The 22854-nt window shown below is 39.1% G+C and overlaps 1 protein-coding gene across 1 annotated transcript in view; it reads left to right on the top strand.

The window, feature by feature from the left end:
• The window catches only part of ube2f (ubiquitin-conjugating enzyme E2F (putative)), a 160069-nt gene that overhangs the window by 12437 nt on the left and 124778 nt on the right, over positions 1–22854 (top strand). The window contains exons 2-3 of the mRNA XM_034186427.1: positions 18028–18207; positions 18698–18727. Coding sequence (XP_034042318.1) covers positions 18093–18207; positions 18698–18727 — 145 coding nt within the window. The 5' untranslated portion in view covers positions 18028–18092. The remainder of the gene's footprint in view (positions 1–18027; positions 18208–18697; positions 18728–22854) is intronic.

Genomic DNA, 22854 nt, shown 5'->3' on the forward strand with positions numbered 1-22854 from the left:
CCCCATCTACCTTTGGAATTTTCCAGGTCAGGGACTTGTACCTGGACGTTATGAAATGATGATAAAGTGGCTTTACATCCACTGTTGTCCTGCTATCTGCTGAGATTAAATCAAGTCAGCAATTCTCTTCAAAATCAAATCGAAGTCTCAGAAATTCTTTGAAAGGATATATGTCATTGATCATTTTGAACTGAACTTCCTTTATTTTTGGAGAGATAAGACATTTCATATATTTACATCTTAATTTGTTCACTTCCTCTTTGGAAAAGTATTTAGAAATCTGATTTCTGTGAGATGATAAAGTAAAGATTGTTTCTAAATAACACATATCGGGAGTTCCAGAGCGGGGTGTTGTGGGACTAAAATTGTGCTCAAATATTAATTCTAGTAAAGTAACACTTGTTGATGAATGGAAGAAAGTTTAATAGGCAGTTTTTTTATGGTCAAATCACATTTTATGCCGCGTCACCGGGAGTGACCAGATGTCACAATTCGCGTTGGGCGCGTGGCGACGGACGCGCCACCATAACACAATGATGACACAACACACCATAACACAATGATGTGTCGCTCTGCTTTCGCTGCGAAAATTCGCCCCAGTGCGTCGTCAAATAGGAGGCGCTTCCATTCGCTCACCGGCTCCGGTTGTCAGTCAAGTTAACATGACGGACCTTGATCACACAGAGCGAGTTGTTGTGGAAAGCTGACAAACGTCATGAGACGTTCCCAATTCAGGGAGTATCATTATTTGCTGCAGGAGTTGCGTCTGGATGACGGCCACTTTCAGCGGTTCTTCTGTCTCTGCGGGACCCAGTTTGAGGACCTCCTGTCCCATTCACGCGTGCACATGTAAACAGTTAAAAAAAAAAACAAAACAAAAAAAAAAACACTCCACTCCCTCTGCTGCAGGGCTGCTGCTCGCTCCAAAAACTCTGTCATAATTGTGTTTAGAAACCAGTCACCATTTGCTTTATTATACATCTGTGTAGTTAAAGTAGACCTGCATTGAAATAAATGTGGTCAGATTTCAGAAAGAATAGCTGATATGTATTTATAAGACCCTTGTGAATGCAGTAAAGTAAATCTGTAAGCCCAAATTTGTTATTCAGCGGAGAAATCTTCGTTTAAAAATGACAAATTTGCAGCTAAAATTTAGCCCTCTGTGGAAAACAGTCTGTACAGCTGTATCATTTCCATGACGTCAGGGACAAGACGACGCGCTCCCGCCTTCAGTCCGATCCTGCATTGAAATTGATTTTATCTGTTAGTAATGTTACTTATGCACGTCCTGGTTTCAACATCCAAAAGTAAGCTGCAAAGAATGTGAGATACAGATCTGTGTGCTCAGATCAGCAACGACATCGACAGCGGCGCCGTTCTTCCTCTCCCGCTCTCTGCCTCCGCTGCGCTTATTAAGTCTGCGGGCTCGTTAACGAGCTCGTTAACCGCCGACGCGGGCCACTCACACCGCCCGTGTCTGCTTTGCAGCCAGTGTTGTGCCAGATTCAGCGCACAACACCGGCATCACCTCTCTGTCTACTGAATGGAGCTGCAGCACACTTGGCACAGGTCCTGAGATTACGCTCGCTGTTTTAATGCGAAGCGGCCGGTACACCTGTTGCTGCAAGGACAGACTTCTTGCGGCAAAATCCACAGCACCGCACTTCTCGGCAATCGGAGCCCCAGAGCTCCATGGACGCTGAGAGAGGTTTATATAATTTTAATGACTGGGATTCTTTGTGGGTCTTGCCTCCATATCCCGCGATGGTACCGGAGGCGAAAGACAGTAGATTTTCATTGTGACACCACTCAATCAAACGGGCGTATGAAAAAGTCCCCCAAAATAATTTTCAAGCACAAATGAAAGAAATGTGTACTCACCAAACGTGCCGCAAGACAATATGAAGTTTTAAAAAAGTAGATCCTTCCATATAAGACAAGAAAAAGGTGCAGATGCAAACTGACGTAAATCCACAAATTACAATTGGTGCAATGCATGCTGGGAGAGGGTCTTGTCCGTGACGTCTCGGCAGCGTCCATGATGAGAGGGACAATTTGCGGCGGGCTAAATGTTAGCTGTAAATTTGTCATTTTCAAATGAAGATTTCTCTGTTGAATGACAGATCTGGGCTTGCAGATTTACTTTACTACATTCAGAAGGATCTCGTGTAAATGTAAGTCATTTTTTGCTCAAAAAATCTGACTGCATTTTTTTCAATCCAGGTCTCCTTTAATTAATAAAATAATCTTCCTGGGCGATTCGCTCGCGCATGCACGTAAAAAAAACAACAAAAAAACAACAAAAAAAAAAACAAACTCTGCTGCTTGCTGTGGGGCTGCTGCTCGCTCTTCCCCTAAAAACTGTGTCATAATTGTGTTTAGAAACCAGTCACCATTTGTTTTATTATAAATCTGTGTAGTTAATTAATAAAATAATCTTCAGGGACGATTCGCTCGCGCGCACGTAAAAAAAAAAAGGAACTCCGGTCCCCCTGCTGTGGGGCTGCTCCTCGCTCTTCCCCAAAAAACTCCTAATTGTGTTTAGAAACCAGTCACCATTTGTTTATTATTATATCTGTGTAGTTAATTAATAAAATATCTTCATGGACGATTCGCATCGCGCGCACGTGTAAGAAGGTTAAAAAAAACAAAAAAACAAGCAAACCTCCACTCCCCCTGCTGTGGGGCTGCTGCTCGCTCCAAAAACTCTGTCATAATTGTGAAATAAAGGACAAAAGGGACATAAGTCCTGCTCACAGGCTGGCTACCAGAGACAGGACATGTTCACATCCAACTCAGTCAAACTCCAGACATCTCCACGTCACTACATATTCAGTCCCTGATTGGTCATCGCGGCGCGACAAGATGAAAAAGTTCAGATTTTTCAACTTGGGGAGAAGGGCAACGCCACATGACGTGACGCAATATCATTCCACAAACGCGCCAGTCGCTCAAAATCGCTTCACTCACATCGCTTCATTTGCGTCCATCGCATTGCGCTGCGCGGCTTGGCGCCAAAACGCATCCTTCCATAGGGATTACATGGCAACCTGCCGCTGCTGTCGGTCATGCCGTGCCTGGTGTGAACACGGCATAAGGAGGAAGTTACTACCGCTTAAATCCATAAAAAATGTTTTGAGGAGATATGAACCAAATCCATTTTCATTTTTCAGAAAAGATCGAAGCCAATTAATTTTAATTTTAATTACTCAAAATCTATGGCTGTAAGACCTCCATCCTCATACTCTTTAATCATTGGTCCTTTCCTAAGATGGTGTGATTTGTTTCTCCAGATATAGTTAAAATTAGCTTGGTTTATAGCTTTAATTGCGGGTTTAGGGAAGGACATGGAATATGCTGGATAAATGAATCTTGAGAGACGTTCTATTTTGTAAGAAAAAAATCTACCAAAAATAGAAATGTCACACTGAGACCACAAATTTAAATTGATCTTACTCTTATCTAGAGTAAGAAGTTCAGTTCTTCCACTGATTTGGTGTCTTTGGTAATGTGAACACCAAGATATTTCACTACAGATTTAACAGGGATGTTGTAAATGGAGGGATATGAGCTGTATTTTGTAAACAGAAAAGATAAAAAAGGTGGAGGTATTGCTCTGTACACAAAAACTGATCTGACATGTACAAGTGTAGAAGAAATGACAATTATAGATGATATAGAAATTGTAACAGTGGAAATTGTACATGAAACATCCAAGAATATTCTAATCAGTTGTGTATACAGAGCACCAGACTCTTGCATTGTGAAATTTACAGATAAAATAATAGAATTATTTCATCAAATTAAAAACAAAACGCTTTTTATGTGTGGAGACTTTAACATTAATATAGAAAGCTCCAGTTGCCAAAGAACAAATGATTTTGTGAATTCAGTGTATAGTTTGGGGTTATTCCCCTTGATAACAAAACCAACCAGAATTACATCGTAAAGTGCAACGGTAATTGATAATATATTCACAAATAGAACAGATGAAATTATTAAGAATGGGATCTTGATGACAGATCTTAGTGATCATTTACCAGTTTTTTCAATATTTAAATACAAAAATAGGTACAAGAAAAAAAAAAACTGTTATAAACTTTAAAAGAGATAAGTCAGTAAAAGCCTAAGGCATTAAATTACGACATTAAAAATCAAAATTGGGAAGAAGTTTATGTCGGTGATGTTAATGTAGCATATAATTCATTTATGAAAATACTTATGAAATCATATAATAAAAACTGTAAATTAATAAAAACTAGTAAGAAAAGAGTAAATAAACCATGGTTGACTAAGGGAATAAAAAATGCTTGTGTCAAGAAAAACTATTTATATAGGTGCTTTTTAAAAAAGCAAACAAAGGAAACAGAACACAGATACAAACAATATAAAAATAAACTATTGACAATAATTATGAAACAAAAAAAATATTATTATAGTGAACAATTAAATAAGAGTAAAGATAATATGAGGGCAACATGGGGAATTATAAATAGTGTGATTGAAAGTGATGGAGCAAAATCAACTTTTCCAAATTACTTTGTCAAGGAAAATAAAGAGATATATGACACAAAGGAAGTAGTAAATGAGTTTAATGATTATTTTTCAAATGTGGGATCAAGTCTGATGGAAAATAAACTAATAGTAGAAGATAAATTAAATACACTTGTAAATACGGTCAATAGTATTTTCCTTGAGATTGTGGAAAAAGATGAAATAAGAAATATTGTAAAAAACTGTGTAAGCAAAAGATCAACTGACTATGAAGATTTAGACATTATGACTGTAAAAAGTATAATAGAAACTGTTATTGAACCATTCACTTACATTTGTAATCTGTCTCTGTCAGCAGGAATTTTCCCAGACGAAATGAAAATTGCCCAGGTAGTCCCATTATATAAAAATGGAGACAAACATAATTTTTCAAATTACAGGCCAGTGTCATTGCTTCCACAGTTTTCTAAAATTATGGAAAAAGTTTTTGTGACAAGGTTGAACAAATTCATTGAGAAACATCATATTTTAAATAATGCTTAGTATGGATTCAGAACAAAACATTCAACAGCTATGGCAATTATGGAATTAACAGAGAAAATATCAACAACAATAGATAATAAGGATTATTTTGTAAGTATCTTTATTGACCTGAAAAAAGCTTTTGATGTTATCGACCACTCAAGATTGCTTCACAAGTTACAATAATATGGAATTAGAGGTATTGCACATCAGTGGGTAAAAAGCTACTTAGAAAATAGAAAACAGTTTGTTCAGATAAATAATACTAAATCAGTATTGTGTAACATTATTTATGGTGTGCCACAAGGGTCGGTACCTGGACCCAAACTGTTTATTTTGTATATCAATGATTTTGTGAATGTATCTAAAGTACTTGGCAACATATTATTTGCTGATGATACAACATTATTTTACTCTGGATCAGATATACAGGAAGTAGTACAAGTGATAAATACAGAGTTGGAAAAAGTTAAACATTGGTTTGATATAAACAGATTGTCACTAAATCTTAATAAGACAAATTTCATATTATTTAATGACAGAGTGGGAAATAATGATGTCATTAAAAATAGATGGAATGGACATACAAAGGGTAAAAGAAACAATTTCTAGGAGTCATGATTGATGAAGATCTTAATGGAAGTCACACATAAATTACATAAAAGGAAAAATAGCGAAAGCCATTGCTGTTTTGCATAAAGTAAAATTTTCATTAAATAGTTATGGTTTATTAACATTGTACAATTCATTGATTGTCCCATATTTAACTTATTGTGTAGAAATCTGGGGATCAACATGTACAACTTATACACAACCATTATTTATTCTGCAGAAAAGAGCTTTAAAAATGATTAGTAATAGTCGTTTTAGAGATCCATCTAATCCATTATTCATTAAGTATAGGGTACTTAAATTTCATGATTTAGTTGATTTGATAGTAATAGTCATTTTAGAGATCCATCTAATCCATTATTCATTAAGTATAGGGTACTTAAATTTCATGATTTAGTTGATTTGAAAATATTACAAACAATGTATCAAGCTAACAAAAATACCTTACCAATAAACATTCAAAATATGTTTGAAAAAAGAGTAAGTAGTTGTAATTTGAAAGGAATAGAAGTCTTTAAAAAACCAAGATTCAGAACCAAAGTAAAGGAACAGAGTATTGCAGTGAATGGTGTAAAAATTATGGAACAACCTCAACAAAGAAATCAAAGAATCAAGGTCGCTCAAATTATTTAAAAAACGTATTAAATTAGATGTATTAAGTAAGTATGAAACTATGAAATAAGTCAGTGGGCTATGACAAAGCCTAGGGTGTGATCTGTTAGTGATGTCTAGAATGTTTTAAGTTTAAAATGTAACCTGTTAGGGATGTAATCTTTTAAATAATGGTTAAAATTATGAAATAAGTCAGTGGTATGTGACAAGTCAAAAATGTAATCTGTTTAATAATGTTGAAGAATGATACTTAAAATTGAAAGATTATATTGTAAAAAGGGGCAGAAAATATAAGACTTGTTCTCTCTGCTCCTTTTCATTCAAAGTCTTGTAAATTTCATTTCTGCTTTTCTGTCTTTTTCTTTTAAATGAATGAAATAAATAAATAAATAAATAAAGAAAAATGAAAAAAATAACCGGCTGCGAAGAGTCATGTTTTAGCAATACACATTTCCTGACGTTTAGTTTCAGACCAGAGGCCCTGGAGTAAAACTCTATTGTCTGAAGGATTTTTGGTATTTGATTGCTGTCTTTCATGAAATATGGTATTATCATCTGCTAGTTGGGTGATGGCCTAAAACATGAAGTTTCTCAAAATCTGCAATTTTTTATAAGAGTTGCTAATATCTCTGCTGCAGCGATGAAAAGTAAAGGAGAGACAGGGCAACCTTGTGTAATGCCTTTGTTAAGGGAAAATCGAGGAGAGACGCCATGTGGCAATGAAATCACACTGTTTGTTTCTTTGTAGAGTGTTCTGATTGAATTTATAAAGTTTGGTCCAAGCCTAATCCAAGTCCCTCACCTCTCTGAAAAATATCGATACCCCTGATAGTTTCAAAGCCAGATCAGGCCTTGGCATAAATGTCTGAAGCCTACGTCCTTGAATGAATTTAGTACAAATTTGCGTATAAGCAACGGAACCTGATATCCTTGTGTTGTCTGAGACTTGGTTGAGAAAATCTGTCAGATTATGATATTGGTATTGATGGCTACAATACTTGTAGTTTCCATTGTGATCGTCCCAAGAAAGGCAGATGTGTAGCCATTTATATAAAAATCAAGTTTAATGTGATGCTTCTTTTCTTTGTATCTATTAGCAATCAGTTTGAATTTCTGGCATTGAAACTTGAATTTCAGCAGACACAGTCCTTCACAGTCATGGGCTGTTACAGGCCCCCCTCAGCCTGCTGTGAGGCACCAAGTTCTCCAAATTATTGTATCTCAGGGCTAAAGTCTGGTGAAGTTGTGTTAGTGGGGGACCTAAACCTTGATTAATTGTCTTCAGATTAAGATAGCCTAAAATCTATTTGTGACCGTCAGTTAATAGACAGTCCAGTTTGGCACAGTATTAAACATCCATCTCGACCTTCACTCCTTGATTTAATAATAACAAATGCTCCCCACAAGTATTCTGATGTTGAGGTTTTTGGGAATGATTTGAGTGACCATTGTACGATTTCAGTAGTCAGGAATGCCAAACTCCCCAGAACTAAAGGTCCCTTCACACAATGCGAAGTTTGGATGAAGTGCGCACTTAGTGCGCACGACGCAGGAATCGTCTGCAAACCCTGTGAAATCATCCCTGCCTGAAACGCCTCGTACACCTATTGCTACAACAATTTGTGCACACCAGCGGCTGAATGAGAGTGTGCGCTGTACGAACCCATTGCACCCTCTCGCGGCAGGTGTCAGCCAAATTACAGGTGACACACATGAACATCTAACACCGCCCGCATGGCACTTAGAAAATGTGTCACACTGTTGGCACGACAGGAGACTGCAGACTGTCTGTCGTAGTCACTGTGAAATTCATCTAAATTTCCCATGACTGTGGAGTTGCTGAGATGTGGCATGCCTTCAGCTCCCCCCACAACGTGTGTGTGTGTGTCGCGTGCTCCCCCTCTCCCCCCCAACACGTGTATGTGTGTAGTTCTTGCGCCCTCTGCAGGCAAGGCGCATCTCATCTGATCAGAGAGTGACACTTTTTTCTGTGCTCTGAATGGACGGGGGCGTGGCAGTTGTTGACATGGTTGGTCCTGGACATGAGTGTGTGTGCGCTTGCTGTACTCATGTCAAAAACATAAAAACATATATTGCTTGTGACGGGCTTAAGAGTGCACAGCTGGACTGGACCTTCAGATTATGTGGACACACAGTAGGTGATCTGAACATCACATCTGTCTGACAGAACAGTGAGCTGCGTGCCACAGGACCATATGACAGACCAACAGTACGACAAATATGCCACTTTCAGTTACATATCAGCAGAAATCCGCCATAGCAAAACGCTGTTTGGTCAGTTATCACAGCGATTTCTTCTTTTTTTTTAGAAAATACGTTTGTCTGCTTGATGATTAGAGCCATTTCATGCTCCTGTTATGAGATAGTGATTGTGGCGCAGTGGTAGCGTGTCCGTCTGGTAATCAGGCAATGTGGGTTCAAATCTTGAGTGGTGTGTTTTTTTTTTTTTTTTTTTTTTTTTTAACCAGGGTTATTTAACCGTGGTGTTCTGTAATGCATCCAGGTCAGGGGTGGTGGCCAAGTGGTTAATGCGCTTGGTTTCAGTTCAGAAGGTTCCGGGTTCAAATCCCACTTCTGCCACATTTCTCCATCTAATGTGGAGTTGCATCAGGAAGGGCATCCGGCGGTAAAACTTGTGCCAATTCAACATGCAGATCCACCTTGGATTTGCTGTGGCGACCCCGAGTGCAAACAAGGGAGCAGCCGAAGGGACTTACTGTTCTGTATTGTGTCCCCCTTTATGTATTATTTATATCAACCCAGTGATAGTCACTAATTATACAGCTGTTTTTTATTTCATTTTCCTCCAAATCAGCAGCGCGATGTGGTGCAGCTCGTCCCATGGAAAACAATGTGAGCAGCTGCAGCAGCGTCTTTTAGATGTTGTTCCAGCTAAGGTGCTGAAAGAGGTTTTTAATACTGTTAACTTTATCAACTCGTGTCCTAGTTCATATAAGAAGCAGTACTACAGCAATTTATTGGAAAAAAATAAAACATTAAAGGCACTTGGAAACTTTTAAATGAAATCATTAAAAGAAGACAGTTGTTAAAGATTATCCAGCTTATTTTTATACAAATTCTGACACACTCGTAAAAGAAAGTAAAGTAATTGCAGACAACTATTTTGTTAATGTGGGTAAATATTTATCAAATTCAAATGTATCCTCAAAAATGTGTTCTTTGGACAACAGTAAAACAATTAACGCAATTCTGGATTCAGTGTATATTAAGAAACAGATGAAAATGAAATTGTCATAGTTCATAAACTAAAAGGAAAAAAAATCAGCTGACAGTTACAACCTTGATATGTTCTTGATAAAGAATATTATTGATTGTATTATTAAACCCTTAACTTATATTTGTAATTTGTCATTAATGACTGGGAAATTTCCTTCCAAAATGAAAATAGCTAAAGTGATACCACTGTTCAGATCTGGCGACAAACATGCCTTTTCAAACTACAGGCCAATCTCATTGTTACCACCATTTTCAAAAATTCTGGAAAAGATATTTGTAAAGAGGTTGAACTATTTCATAACTAAACATCATATAATCAGTGAACAGCAGTGTGGATTTAGGAAAAATTGTACTGCTTCACTGGTTTTAATTGATTTTGTTGAAGAAATTACAAATGCAGCTGAAAATAAGCAATACACTGTAGGGGTTTCTTTGATTTGCAGAAAGCATTTGATATTATAGAACACACTTTAGTTTTGTTGTTGTTGTTTCTGTTGTATATTAATGATATAGGTTTGGTCTCCATGTTGGTGTGTTGTATTTTGTTTGCCGATGATATCACTGTGTTTTGTAATGGGGATCATTTTGGACAGTTCTTGGACATGATGGAGAGGGAACTGCTAAATTTCAAACAATGGTTTGATTCAAACAAATTGCTTCATCTTGGAAGAACAAAGTGTATTATATTCAGAAATAAGCCCAGGAACTTAAGTAGAAATTTATTGTTGAATGATGTTGAAATTGTAAATGAAACCAAATTTCTTGGAGTATTTATTGATGACATGTTAAGATGGAAAACTCATAGAAATGATGTCAAATCTAAAATCTCAAGTCATCACGATTCTGTACAAAGCACAAGACTTCCTCCCCCAGCATTTGTTAGTCTATATCATTCATTACTTGTCCCATATAACCTTGCATTGAGGTTTGGGGAAAACGCATATAAATCAGAATCGGAGAAATTATCTACAGCTGCAGGTTGTCTCTTGCGCGTAGTATGGTGGACAAGGCATTTGGAATCTTGTCTCAAAGGTAATTATTTATTGTGTGTGTGTGTGTGTATATATATATATATATATATATATATATATATATATATATATATATATATATATATATATATATATATATATATATATATATATATATATATATATATATATATATATATATATATATATAGCAATTGATTGGTAAAGCAGTTGCATTTTCATTCCTTCTCAGGAGTTAGATGATGTATCTGGTGCTTCACACCAGAAGTGAGGTGTAGTGACCCCCCCCCCCCCCCCCACACACACACACACACACCCAAAAAATATATTTTTGTGGAGATAGGGTTTGGGATCAAGATTTCCTGAAGTAATTGATCTGTAAAATGAAATCTGTGTACTGCTTAAACTAAAAGAAAATGTATATCGTGAATGGAATTCATGTTTTGGGACTTAGGTTTTGCAAGACCTGCGTTCACATTTTGTGAGATATTTTATTCATGGTTTGCAGCAAAATTATTAACGGTTCGTGAATATTCATAGTTTGCAGAAATTTTCATTAATGGTTTGTGGATAATTCCTGATTTGCAGCAGATTCACTTTTGGGGGTCAGCAGGAGTTGCCTCCATTCAAGGTCTTTTCTGCAGTTAGCAGCCAGCTAACATGCAAGCATTGAAGAGATCTGTCACTGACATTTCCACGGAATACCGCAAAGCCAAGACAGCATCTTGCAAAGTTTGCAGAGCCGTTTTACCAAGAGGCGGATGCTCTGTTGTGACCTGAATCAAACCTTTGACAAGGCGCCACATTTAATAACGCAAGGATTTTTTTTAACCGGGGAAAAAAATCCGCCAGGGTATTAAGGTTGGGACCGATCCAATCCATTATCGGTATCGACTTCCGATACCAATGTAATTCATGGATTGGAAGATTCTGATACAACCTGCGGCGTTTTCTGACCCAGGAAAACTCTGTGAAACATCTGTAAACCACAAGTTCTACTTTGCCTCTGTTTGCTGCACAGTGCAAAGGGAGGAGGGTGGTTTCTGATCTGAGGCGTGTCTTTCACTGAGACAAGTGCTGTAAGTGAGATGCCTTCATTCAAGGTCTCTTCTGCAGTTAAGCCTGAGCCTGAGGATGAATAATGAGCCACGCAGCATGTTTTCTTTGCTACAAGAGGGTTTGTTCAACTATCGTGGGAGAATAGTAACTCTGAGTGGCTCTTAGAGGCATTATCTTCAGTTAACGAGGCTCCTCTGTGAGTGTGGTGCTAATTTCAAGATGTTCAAAATTTAGCAACAACAGCGTGGGGCAGTTTGTGTACGAGGTACTACCACGACTTAGAGGCATGCGCATGGTGCTTATGAGGTTGCTAAAAGCCCATTATCCCAGCGCCTGGCAGCTACACAAGACCTGAGAGGCTATTTTTGGAGCGGCTGCCCTCTTGTGCACACAATTCCACCTGCTCTGTGCGCTGGATGCTGTACAACCCCAATTCCAATGAAGTTGGGGTGTTGTGTAAAATGTGAATAAAAACAGAATACAGTGATTTGCAAATCCTCTTCAACCCATATTCAATTGAATACACCACAAAGACAAGATATTTAATGTTCAAACTGATAAACTTTTTTGTTGTGCAAATATTTGCTCATTTTTAAATAGATGCCTGCAACATGTTTCAAAACTGCTGGGACAGTGGTATGTTTACCACTCTGTTACATCACCTTTCCTCCTAACAACACTCAATGACCATTTGGGAACTGAGGACACTAATTGTTGAAGCTTTGTAGGTGGAATTCTTTCCCATTCTTGCTTGATGTACGACTTCAGTTGTTCAGTAGTCGGGGGTCTCCGTTGTCATATTTTGTGCTTCATAATGCGCCACACATTTTCATTGGGCAACAGGTCTTTACTGCAGGCAGGCCAGTCTAGTACTTGCTCTCTTTTACTATGAAGCCACGCTGTTGTAAGATGTGTAGAATGTGGCTTGGCATTGTCTTGCTGAAATAAGCAGGGACATCCTGAAAAAGACATTGCTTGGATGGCAGCATGTGTTGCTCCAAAACCTGGAGTGCCGCCTGAGGGATCGAAGGTCATCGGCATTCAATGTTGGTTTTCGGCCTTGCCGCTTATGTGTAGAAAGTTCTCCAGATTCTCTGAATCTTCTGATTTATATTATGGACTGTAGATGATGGAATCCCCATATTCCTTGCAATTGAACATTGAGAAACATTGTTCTTAAACTGGTGGACTATTTTTCCCACACAGTTCACAAGGTGGTGATCCTCACCCCATCTTTGCTTGTGAATGGCTGAGCCTTTTGGGGATGCTCCTTTTCAATCAATCAATCAATCAACTTTTTTCTTATATAGCGCCAAATCACAACAAACAGTTGCCCCAAGGCGCTCCATATTGTAAGGCAAGGCCATACAATAATTATGAAAAACCCCAACGGTCAAAACGACCCCCTATGAGCAAGCACTTGGCCACAGTGGGAAGGAAAAACTCCCTTTTAACAGGAAGAAACCTCCAGCAGAACCAGGCTCAGGGAGGGGCAGTCTTCTGCTGAGACTGGTTGGGGCTGAGGGAAAGAACCAGGAAAAAGACATGCTGAGAAGGGGGGCAGAGATCGATCACTAATGATTAAATGCAGAGTGATGCATACGGAGCAAAAAGAGAAAGAAACAGTGCATCATGGGAACCCCCCCACAGTCTACGTCTAAAGCAACATAACCAAGGGATGGTCCAGGGTCACCCGATCCAGCCCTAACTATAAGCCTTAGCGAAAAGGAAAGTTTTAAGCCTAATCTTAAAAGTAGAGAGGGTATCTGTCTCCCTGATCTGAATTGGGAGCTGGTTCCACAGGAGAGGAGCCTGAAAGCTGAAGGCTCTGCCTCCCATTCTACCCAGTCATGACACGCACCTGTTTCCAATTAACCTGTTCACCTGAGGAATGTTCCAAACAAGTGTTCTTTGACCATTCATCAACTTTCCCAGTCTTTTGTTGCCCCTGTCCCATCTTTTATGAAATGTGTTGCAGGCATCCATTTCAAAATGAGCAAATAGTTGCTATCTATCAGTTTGAAGATTAAGTATCTTGTCTTTGTGGTGCATTCAATTGATTATAGGTTGAAGAGGATTTGCAAATCATTGTATTCTGTTTTTATTTACATTTCACACAATGTCCCAACTTTATTGGAATTGGGGTTATATAAAAATAATTATTTTGTAGCGGATTAATCATTTTCTGCCAAACCTTGGATGCTGAAAACACCTCTAATCGCTTCTGGAATCACAGAGGACTGTTACATCTGGACACTTCTTTCCTCTCTTTCCTGCTCTACGTGGAATGTATTTTGAACCTCAGAACAACCTTAAATTCCAGGAATGGATTAAGGAACATTTGAATCTTCTTCAGCTTCTCCACATCCTCATCAAGTAGGACCATGTCGTGCTTTGCAACCTTTTGTAGGGCTTTGTTTATGTCTGACACCAGATCAAGGATGCTTGTGATCATCCTAAGTGCACTATTCCACTCATGGGAACCTCCACTTTCAGTGTACGGTGGCAGTAAGTGGTAAGTTCATCAGAGTCTGCAACAGAGAAATTTTCAAAACTTAGTCTATAATGTACAAGCTCTAATATAGGTATTCATATCATTTAGTGTTGTGCTTTGCTTATTTTGCTCAAGTAATTTACCTTCATCTGGATCTAGTACAGAGATGGCTTCATCGTCAGTGATCAATTCAGCAACACTCTCCAGTACTTGCTTCTCCTTGAGTATACTTGTTTCCTGTTTCAACATATGCACTTTGAAGTATAGATTCTTCACTATGTTCTTGCACTTCTTTATGGTTGCAACCAGTTCAGGTACTTCTTTTTCATCAACCCCATCTTTCATAAGGAGATTATGGATTGAGTGCGCCAAGCAAGTGTTCCTTTGATGTCCTAAGAGGTGGGATAATTTCAGCAATGCAAAAGCCCCATCAGTGCAGTTGAACATCATCAGTTGACGATGGTGGAGTAGGAAATCAGCCAACACACCCCTTACATGATGATTCAGACTCTCAGCCGTGTGGCTTATAACAGGATTCACATCCAGGGTAAACAACGCAAGTCTCCAATCTATAACTGTACTCAGTCTCACTGCGAAGTACGGGTGGTTATGATGCTTGTCAGTCCATCCATCCATGAGTATTGTAACACTGCTAATGTTGGCGAGTTTCTCTTTCACTGACTTTCTCACTGAGTCATACACGTCACACAGTGCTGTTGTGGCAAGAGCTCTTGAACTAGGCAGATGGAAGTTAAAGTTCTTGCTGTTTAGGTGTGTGAAGCCTGAGCGTTCTACAAGATCAAAGGGTAGGAGGTCCCGCCATAACCACAATGCCAGGTCACGAATGAACTCAGTCACTTGTGGCTCTATCTGATTTTTTTTTTTTTGTCACTGTTGCACCACAAGGTGACTGGCTTTCAGACTTCTTGATATTTGCAACTGGATGTACTGCAGTAGTGTGGTTAAAGAAGTTCCCAGTTCCTGTGTTTTCTGCCAGGGAATACACCCTAGTTAGCTGACCCTCCTCTTTGGATGCCTCCTTGTTGAAGCATATCTTGCAATAGAGTTTATCATCAATCCGAGTGTGACGGCCATCAATCGTCCTGTGCACTTCCCCCATAAACTCCCAAAATCTGGAACGCTAAGTCTTCACCGATTGTTTTGTTGTCCAGAACAACCCAAGTCGTGTGAATGTGTTGACATGGCGATTGCTGACAAATTGATTCTGTGCAGATCTCAGCAGTCTTGGCTGTCTAGGGTTAACTGCATTCCCCTGGTCCTGCTGTGGAACATCTACAATTCATACAGAAATATTATAGACATTTGACAATGAAAAAACTTGCACAGAACAAAAAGAACCAAATTTACCTATCTTTGACAGTGCTGCTGACCAATGTCTGAATGGCAGCTTGTCGAACATGATCTGTGAAATCTTTTAGGTCTCACAGATAGACCTTTCTATTAGCTTTGATTGATATATAATGAGTGGCCAAATAGGAAAGCTTGACATATGCAGTGACGTGGTGACACTTTAAAGTTCTTCGTCTCTGGATTATGCTTTGTTATGGACTAATTTTACTCTCAACCAACAAGCTTTTCTTTGTGCAGTCATCACCTCCAAATCAAAGGTAAGCTGTACATTGTCTAAACTGGCTTTTAATAGTGGTGCTATGTTATGATGTTTTTGTTTTTATGTGCCTCTTTAACTCTGCTTTATGTTTGTTTTATTTTTGTGAATTCTTGTTCTTTGATTTTACTATGAAGCACTTTGGATGCCATCTGGCTGCTGTAAAGGGCCATATAAATAAATGTTCATTGATTGATTTGATTGATAACCATGTGTAATTGCAATTATTTTGGAACCAGAGAAAGGGTTTTAAGATTGTCACTTCAAAATATAATTTCATCCCCACGTACAGATAGAGCTGTGCAACATGGACCACAAATTAGTCATTTATTCTCTACACTTGCTTATTCCACGTAAGGATCACAGGGTGCTGAAATCTATCCCTGTGGTCATGTGTGGGATGTGGGTTCATTCTGGACATGTTGCCAGTCTATCGCCGGGCCACATATAGACTGACAAACACATTTACACATTTTTCTTGCCTATAGTCAATTTGGAGTCACAGAGTCACTGATTCACTTAACTTACGTGTCTTTGGAAGTTGGTTGAAGCCCGATCACCCAGAGGGCAGTTTTACCTCACTGCCACAAGCACTTCCAGGTTTTCCGTTTCTGCTCAACAAAGCACAGTTGTGCAAATCACAAAAATGTAAATGCGAAGAGTGGGTCAATTGAAGCTTTTTAAAAGCCTTTTCTTTCACTGTCGCAACAAGGACAATTTCTTTAGTTAAGTGGAACGCCACTATTTTTGTGAGCAACAGAGGAGAACAGTGAATGCATCACAAAATAAACTTTTGCTACCCTGTGTCTGTGTTTATTTGTGTTTTACAGGTTAATCACTGTGAAACAATCACAAAATAAGATTTTGTTTGACTAACAGTTTTAACTGAAGACAGTCGCAGTCTCTGTCAGCTACGCTCTATCTCTCTCATCACTTTACTCACTCTGACCGAAACATTCTCCCTACAGCTAAACTCTGGTGATAAAGCTTTGCACAGTTGAAACAGAACCTATACCAGCAGACAGATGTCTGATATGAGCCTTTATATGCATATTCTGATTGAAGATTTTTAGTTTTATCTCACTCTAAATTGCAAAGGTTTGGGTTTTGTGCTGTTTGTCAGACTACACAAGGTGTTTGTTGGAAAATTATAATGGGTGAAGTTGAACCATTTTTCTTTTTGGCATTATATTGGCTGCACAGTATATCATCAAAATGCTATAAGTGTCAAATTAATCAGTGAAGTAAAAGATTATTTGCAGCTCTAATCTGTATAACACCACCTCTGTATGTGCAACCGTTTAACTAGATGCCAAGCACACTACGTCAGTAGTGTGCAGTGATTGACAGCTGAGGCAGGTGGGTGTTATGTCAGACTCAGTATTACATTTTATGGACTTGCTGTCATCTGATACCTTCCCTCTCCTAATGCTGTTATGAACTGAACAAGCTTAGCAGATTTACAGAGCACAGTGACACCAGTGAACTCTTTACTTAAGTCACCACCACAGAGTGATTGCAAGTGTAATCAAATGCAGTAACAGTGCAGAAAGTTACGGTGACAGAAAACAAAACATTTGTGCTGATTTCTGATTTGTATGACATTAACAATGACTGACATGCTACAGTATATTAGCTGTATTCAAATTCATGTTTTTTTAGTAGTTTATTGTTTGTATTAGTCCCACAAAATACAGGATATTATTATTATTATTTCCTTTACCTAATGGACGGCTTCAGTTTACGCACCAGCGAAGCGGGTTCAGCTTACGCCAGAGAACCATCGCGTAACGAAGCAGTGGGTTGCAATGCTGCTTCATTGCTTCATTGCTTCAAGCAGACTCCAGTCAATGTAGAGAAATGATCTTGTTTCTGATACACACCCTCAAAAACAACGGCCGCTCAGGCGTAATGTGAAGGACCGATAAGGGAATCGTTAAGCAAAAAGGCTATTGATGTCAGTGGATCAAATAATTTCTTATGGATTCTTAACAGGTACCAGTTTTTGATACCCAACCCTAGTCAGCGTGCTTCACCATGCTTTTAACTTATACAAAATTTACTCATAACTTATTAGACATATGCCACCGTATGCCAGCATTTTTAATATGGTCAGCATATGCTGGGTAAATCAAGGTGTGACAGGGGTGTAAGGCTTCATTTTAATAATGCACACATGATGGAAGTGGAAGCCTTCACAGTATGTCGACTTGGACACAATATTTTTCTGTCACTTTATTATATCATGCAAAAACTGTAATTTTATTGAAAACATATCTTTATTTTTAAATCTGTTATGATGTAATAATCAATCCCTGTAATAAACACATTATTGTGTGTTTTGCGGTGTGTGCCAGGGATTTGAGCAGCAGTGCGGTGCAGTGTGGGGGGGCAGACCAAGGCATATCACAGCGGTGGAGCCATGCTTACACTGGCCAGCAAGTTGAAGAAGGATGATGGCGGGAAGACAGGTCGTGCCTCTGGAGCCTCTGACTCCACCCACAGGATCTCTATCAGAGACAAACTCCTAACCAAAGGTAAATGAGTCTTTGCATGTTCTCTGTAATTTTTTGTCTCAGGATGTTTGTCTACTACACCCGAAGAGGATGCCTTCAAATAGATGATCCTGAATGCTGCATGGAGGTATAAAAGGGTTGTGGAGGAAAAGGAATGAAGGTCAATGACTTGTTATTGTTTTGTACATATCATTGAAGTATAAATTAAAAAGAAACATTAACTGCTCAGTTTAAAAGAGAGGGTATTCTTTACCAGTTCTGATAAGGAGTTGTCTGTGATGGATCAGTATTTTAGTTCATGACACTGGCACTTTTCTTTCTCACCTCCATTTAAACTCCTTTGGATGGACAAGGAGATGAGAATCATCTTGAAATAATAGCTATGAGTTACTTTACAGTTTTGCATGCTATATACTGTGACACTTTAAGGAAAGTATTGCATCTGTCTGTGTTAAGAGCCCATGTTTGTGTTCCCTCTGCTTATATCATTAATTATATTTTCTTTTAACAGAAGTTGCAGAACTTGAAGCCAATCTCCCTAGTAAGTATATCCAACACACATGTATTGGTATCCATGCCATTCTTTTAATTCAGACTCACATTGTTTTGTTAGATTTGATTTCAATTTGTGTTTCATGCAGGGAGTAGAGCAGTCTTCCACTTTGATATGAGTGATTTATTCATCATTTTGTAATAAAGCAAAAGCACTGCTCATTCTAGCCTGCATTGCGGTGCCCTATCATAAACTTTTGCAAGGTCTCATCAAGGTGTAATTGACAGTAAATGGACTGCATTTATATAGCGCTTTTCTATCTGCATCAAATGCTCAAACTGCTTTACAAATAATGCCTCACATTCACCCCAATGTCAGCGTGCTGCCATACAAGGCACTAACTACACACGGGGAGCAACTAGGGGATTAAGGACCTTGCCCAAGGGCACTTAGTGATTTTCCTGTCAGGCTGGGATTTGAACCAAGGATCTTCTGGTCTCAAGCTCAACACTTAACCACTAGACCATCACCTCCCCTGTTGTGTTTATTGTATTTTTTATTATAATGAATTGCAATTGAGGCTCAGTTTACCCATAATGCAGTTTGGCAAGTCTTTGTGTTAATATGTTCAAAACTTCAAAATTAATGCATTATTTAAAATTAAAGGTATGTGTTATATTTTCACTTTGTACAAATGACAGACTTTACATTAATGTAGTTAAACTATCCGGATTAATTTAGCTTATAAATCAAAACCATAAGTCAACCCTGCTTTCCTTTTCAAGACTTCTGCCTTACGGCTGGACCACTGTATGCTGTCAAGGTAAATGACGCTTCCCTACAACAGTGGACAGTGCGCAGAAAGACTGAAGCGCTGATTCATTGGCTGTGTTTGGGTTTACAATCACCTTTGATTCTATCAGAAGCATTGGCAGTGTTTAAACTCAAAATTGACTTGTCACTGTCTGTACCGGAGACAATACTGAAAGTTATCAGTTAGTGGTTAGCTGTAGCTTCCAATAAATTTTTTGGTGGTTTATCGGTTAAGTGTTATAAAAGATAACTTATAATTTATAATTATTTATTAATTTATATAGTGCCAAATCATGAGTAATCACGTCAAAGCGCTTCACAAACATTTAAAAGCAGAATAAAATGAAATAAGATTAAAACACAATAAAAAAAATTTAACCATAAAAGGTAGAAGAAGTAAAATAAATAAAACGAATAAAAAAAGACACACAATCATATATAATACTAATGATAAAACAGGGAGAACAGATGTGTCTTCAACCTGGCTTTAAAAGTTTCCACAGAGTCCGACTGTCATATTAGCGCAGGCAGATCATTCCACAGAGCTGGGACGCGGTGATAAAAAGCTCTGTAACCTGCTGACCTTTTCTTCACCCTCGGGACACATAATAGTCCCGCACCCTGTGAACGCAGAGCCCTTGCCGGCACATAGAACTCAACCAGGACGGCCAGGTAGGGGGTGCCAGTACGTGAACAATTTTATAGGCCAGTAGTAACACCTTAAAATCCGATCTCAAGGAGACCAGAAGCCAGTGAAGGGATTCCAGAACAGGCGTAATATGATCAAACCTTCTGCTTCGTGTCAGAAGTCTGGCAGCAGCATTTTGAACCAGTTGAAGACCCCTGATGCTGGACTGTGGTAAACCAGAAAACAAAGCATTACAATAGTCCAATCTAGAAGAGACAAACGCATGAATCAGAGTCTCAGCATCAGCCATAGACAGGATAGGAGGAATCTTTGCTATATTTCTTAGATGAAAGAAAGCAGTCCTCGTAATGTCCCTAATGTGGAGGTCAAAGGACAACGTAGGATCAAAAATTACCCCGAGGTTCCTCAATTTGTCAGTATGATGTGTAACACATGAACCTAGGCTAAGGGCTTGCTGATCAAATTGATGCCGATGTCTTGCTGGACCAAGAACCATCATTTCAGTCTTATCAGAGTTCATAAGTAGAAAGTTGCTAGACATCCAACTTCTCACTGCTGCGAGACAGTCCTGTAAAGATTTTATGTGGACAGGATTTCCAGCAGCTATCGGCATATACAACTGAGTGTCATCAGCATAGCAATGAAAAGCAACCCCAAAACACCGCAAAATGTTCCCAAGGGGTGCCATATACAGGGGAAAAAAACAGGGGACCCACAACGGATCCCTGCGGAACCCTGAACTTCATGCCCCTAAAGTCAGAGGTAGTGTCGTTGCACAAAACACAGTGGGAACGACCAGACAGATAAGATGTCAGCCACGCAAGAGCAGTTCCAGTAATGCCGAAACAGTTTTCTAGCCTATCAAGTAGAATATGATGATCAACTGTGTCAAACGCAGCACTGAGATCCAGCAACACCAATACTGTAGTAGTATCCGAGTCCATTACTCGCAGAAGATCATTAACTACTTTAATAAGTGCTGTTTCTGTGGAGTGATGTCTTCTAAAAGCAGACTGCAGTGGCTCAAAAAGGTCATTCTCAGTAAGATAGTCTACAAGCTGCCGTGAAACCACCTTTTCCAGAATTTTAGAGCAGAGTGATAGATTTGATATCGGCCTATAATTTTTCAATACACCAGGATCAAGATTAGATTTCTTGAGTAGTGGTTTAACCACCGCAGATTTAAAACAATTAAGAACAGATCCAGAGTTTAGAGAAAGGTTAACAATTTCCAGCACAGTCGGCCCAAGAATGGGCCAAAGATCCTTAAACAGTTTTGTTGGTATAGGATCAAATAAACAAGTTGTGCGTTTATTAGACATCACGAGTTTCGTCAGCACACCTAGTGAGATACTATTAAATTCTGTGAATCTAGGTAGCACCTCAGTGGTAGTCCCCAGCTCAGTAGCTGGATACAATGACTGGACCAAAGTATGCTGAGATGTGCTCAACCTAATATCTTCTATTTTCTTTTCAAAATAGTCCAGAAAGTCCTGTGCCGAAAAAGGAGAATGACCAACAGATGGCTGTCCATGAATAAGAAATGCCACCGTATCAAACAAAAACTTTGAGTTATACATGTTTTTGTTGATCAATTCAGAGTAATAGGTCTGCTTCATAGCCAATAAAGCGTGCTTGTAATCTAAAATAGCTTCACGCCACGCAAGGTGGAACACCTCTAGTTTGGAACTACGCCATTTCCGTTCCAACCCTCGAGCCTTCTGCCTAAGGTCATGCAAATAACTGTTGAACCAAGGTGTCTGTGCCTTGGGAAGGCATGGCCTTAATAGAGGAGGCGCAATCTTATCAAGTGTGGTTTTTAGCACTAAATGCAGGCTATCCGCAAGACTGTCTACCGACCGAAAACTTATCAAGCCCGAAGCTAAGATCTCTGGTAGTCTTGCTTCGAGTTCAGTCAAAGTTGAAAGTTTAATACGTCACTGCAATGATAGGCGAGGCTGTTGCGCCACTAAATGCGGCAGCGTAACTGCAAACCTAATAAGCGAGTGGTCAGAGACTGCTGATGCAAGAGGCAGGCATAACTTCTCAGTGAGCTGATTAGTGGTTATCAAAGCTAACTCTTTGGCTAGCTGTGCACACCACTGCTGTTCATTCTCATCATACCAGTCCTGCTGCTTCCTCTTCTGGCATCAAACGGTTTCTTGGCATGCTGTTGTTATGGCTGTCTTGAGCTCCTCCCAATATTTAGGAGCCGTAATGGAGAACTTTGTGGGAAGTTCTTTCTTCAGCTACTGTTTAAACTCTCCTTTTGTTTCTTGGTCTTCAAGCTTAACGATACTGAAACTTTAGACAGTTTTGTAGTGTCCAGGCCTCCTCCTGGGGTGAATGTTCAGTTGGATCCTGGAGCAGGTCAGACGATCTGGCACTCAAGGCATTGATGTACAGGTTTAGATTCTAGAGTTCACAAGAGATGAGAGCTGTTCGCCTTTCTGGTCAACCCTACTTTTTGCAGTCTATCGTGGTTTGCATGTTCCATGTACCAAATTTCATCACTTGTGTTTTGTTTTTCTACCAAAAAGCTGGTGACCCTCTGGATGTGGTAAGCCAGACAGGTTAAGGTGAAGCAAACTATGTTTTCTGCACCTTTTCTAGTCCCCTCCTTGTTCAGCATGAGCAGAGCAGATCTTTAACAGGGCTGCTCAGTTCTAGAGGCAGCTACCAAAAATCCCTTCTTGCTTCTTCCACGGGGCTG

The sequence above is a fragment of the Thalassophryne amazonica genome, chromosome 14, assembly GCF_902500255.1.
Source record: "Thalassophryne amazonica chromosome 14, fThaAma1.1, whole genome shotgun sequence".
NCBI lineage: Eukaryota > Metazoa > Chordata > Actinopteri > Batrachoidiformes > Batrachoididae > Thalassophryne > Thalassophryne amazonica.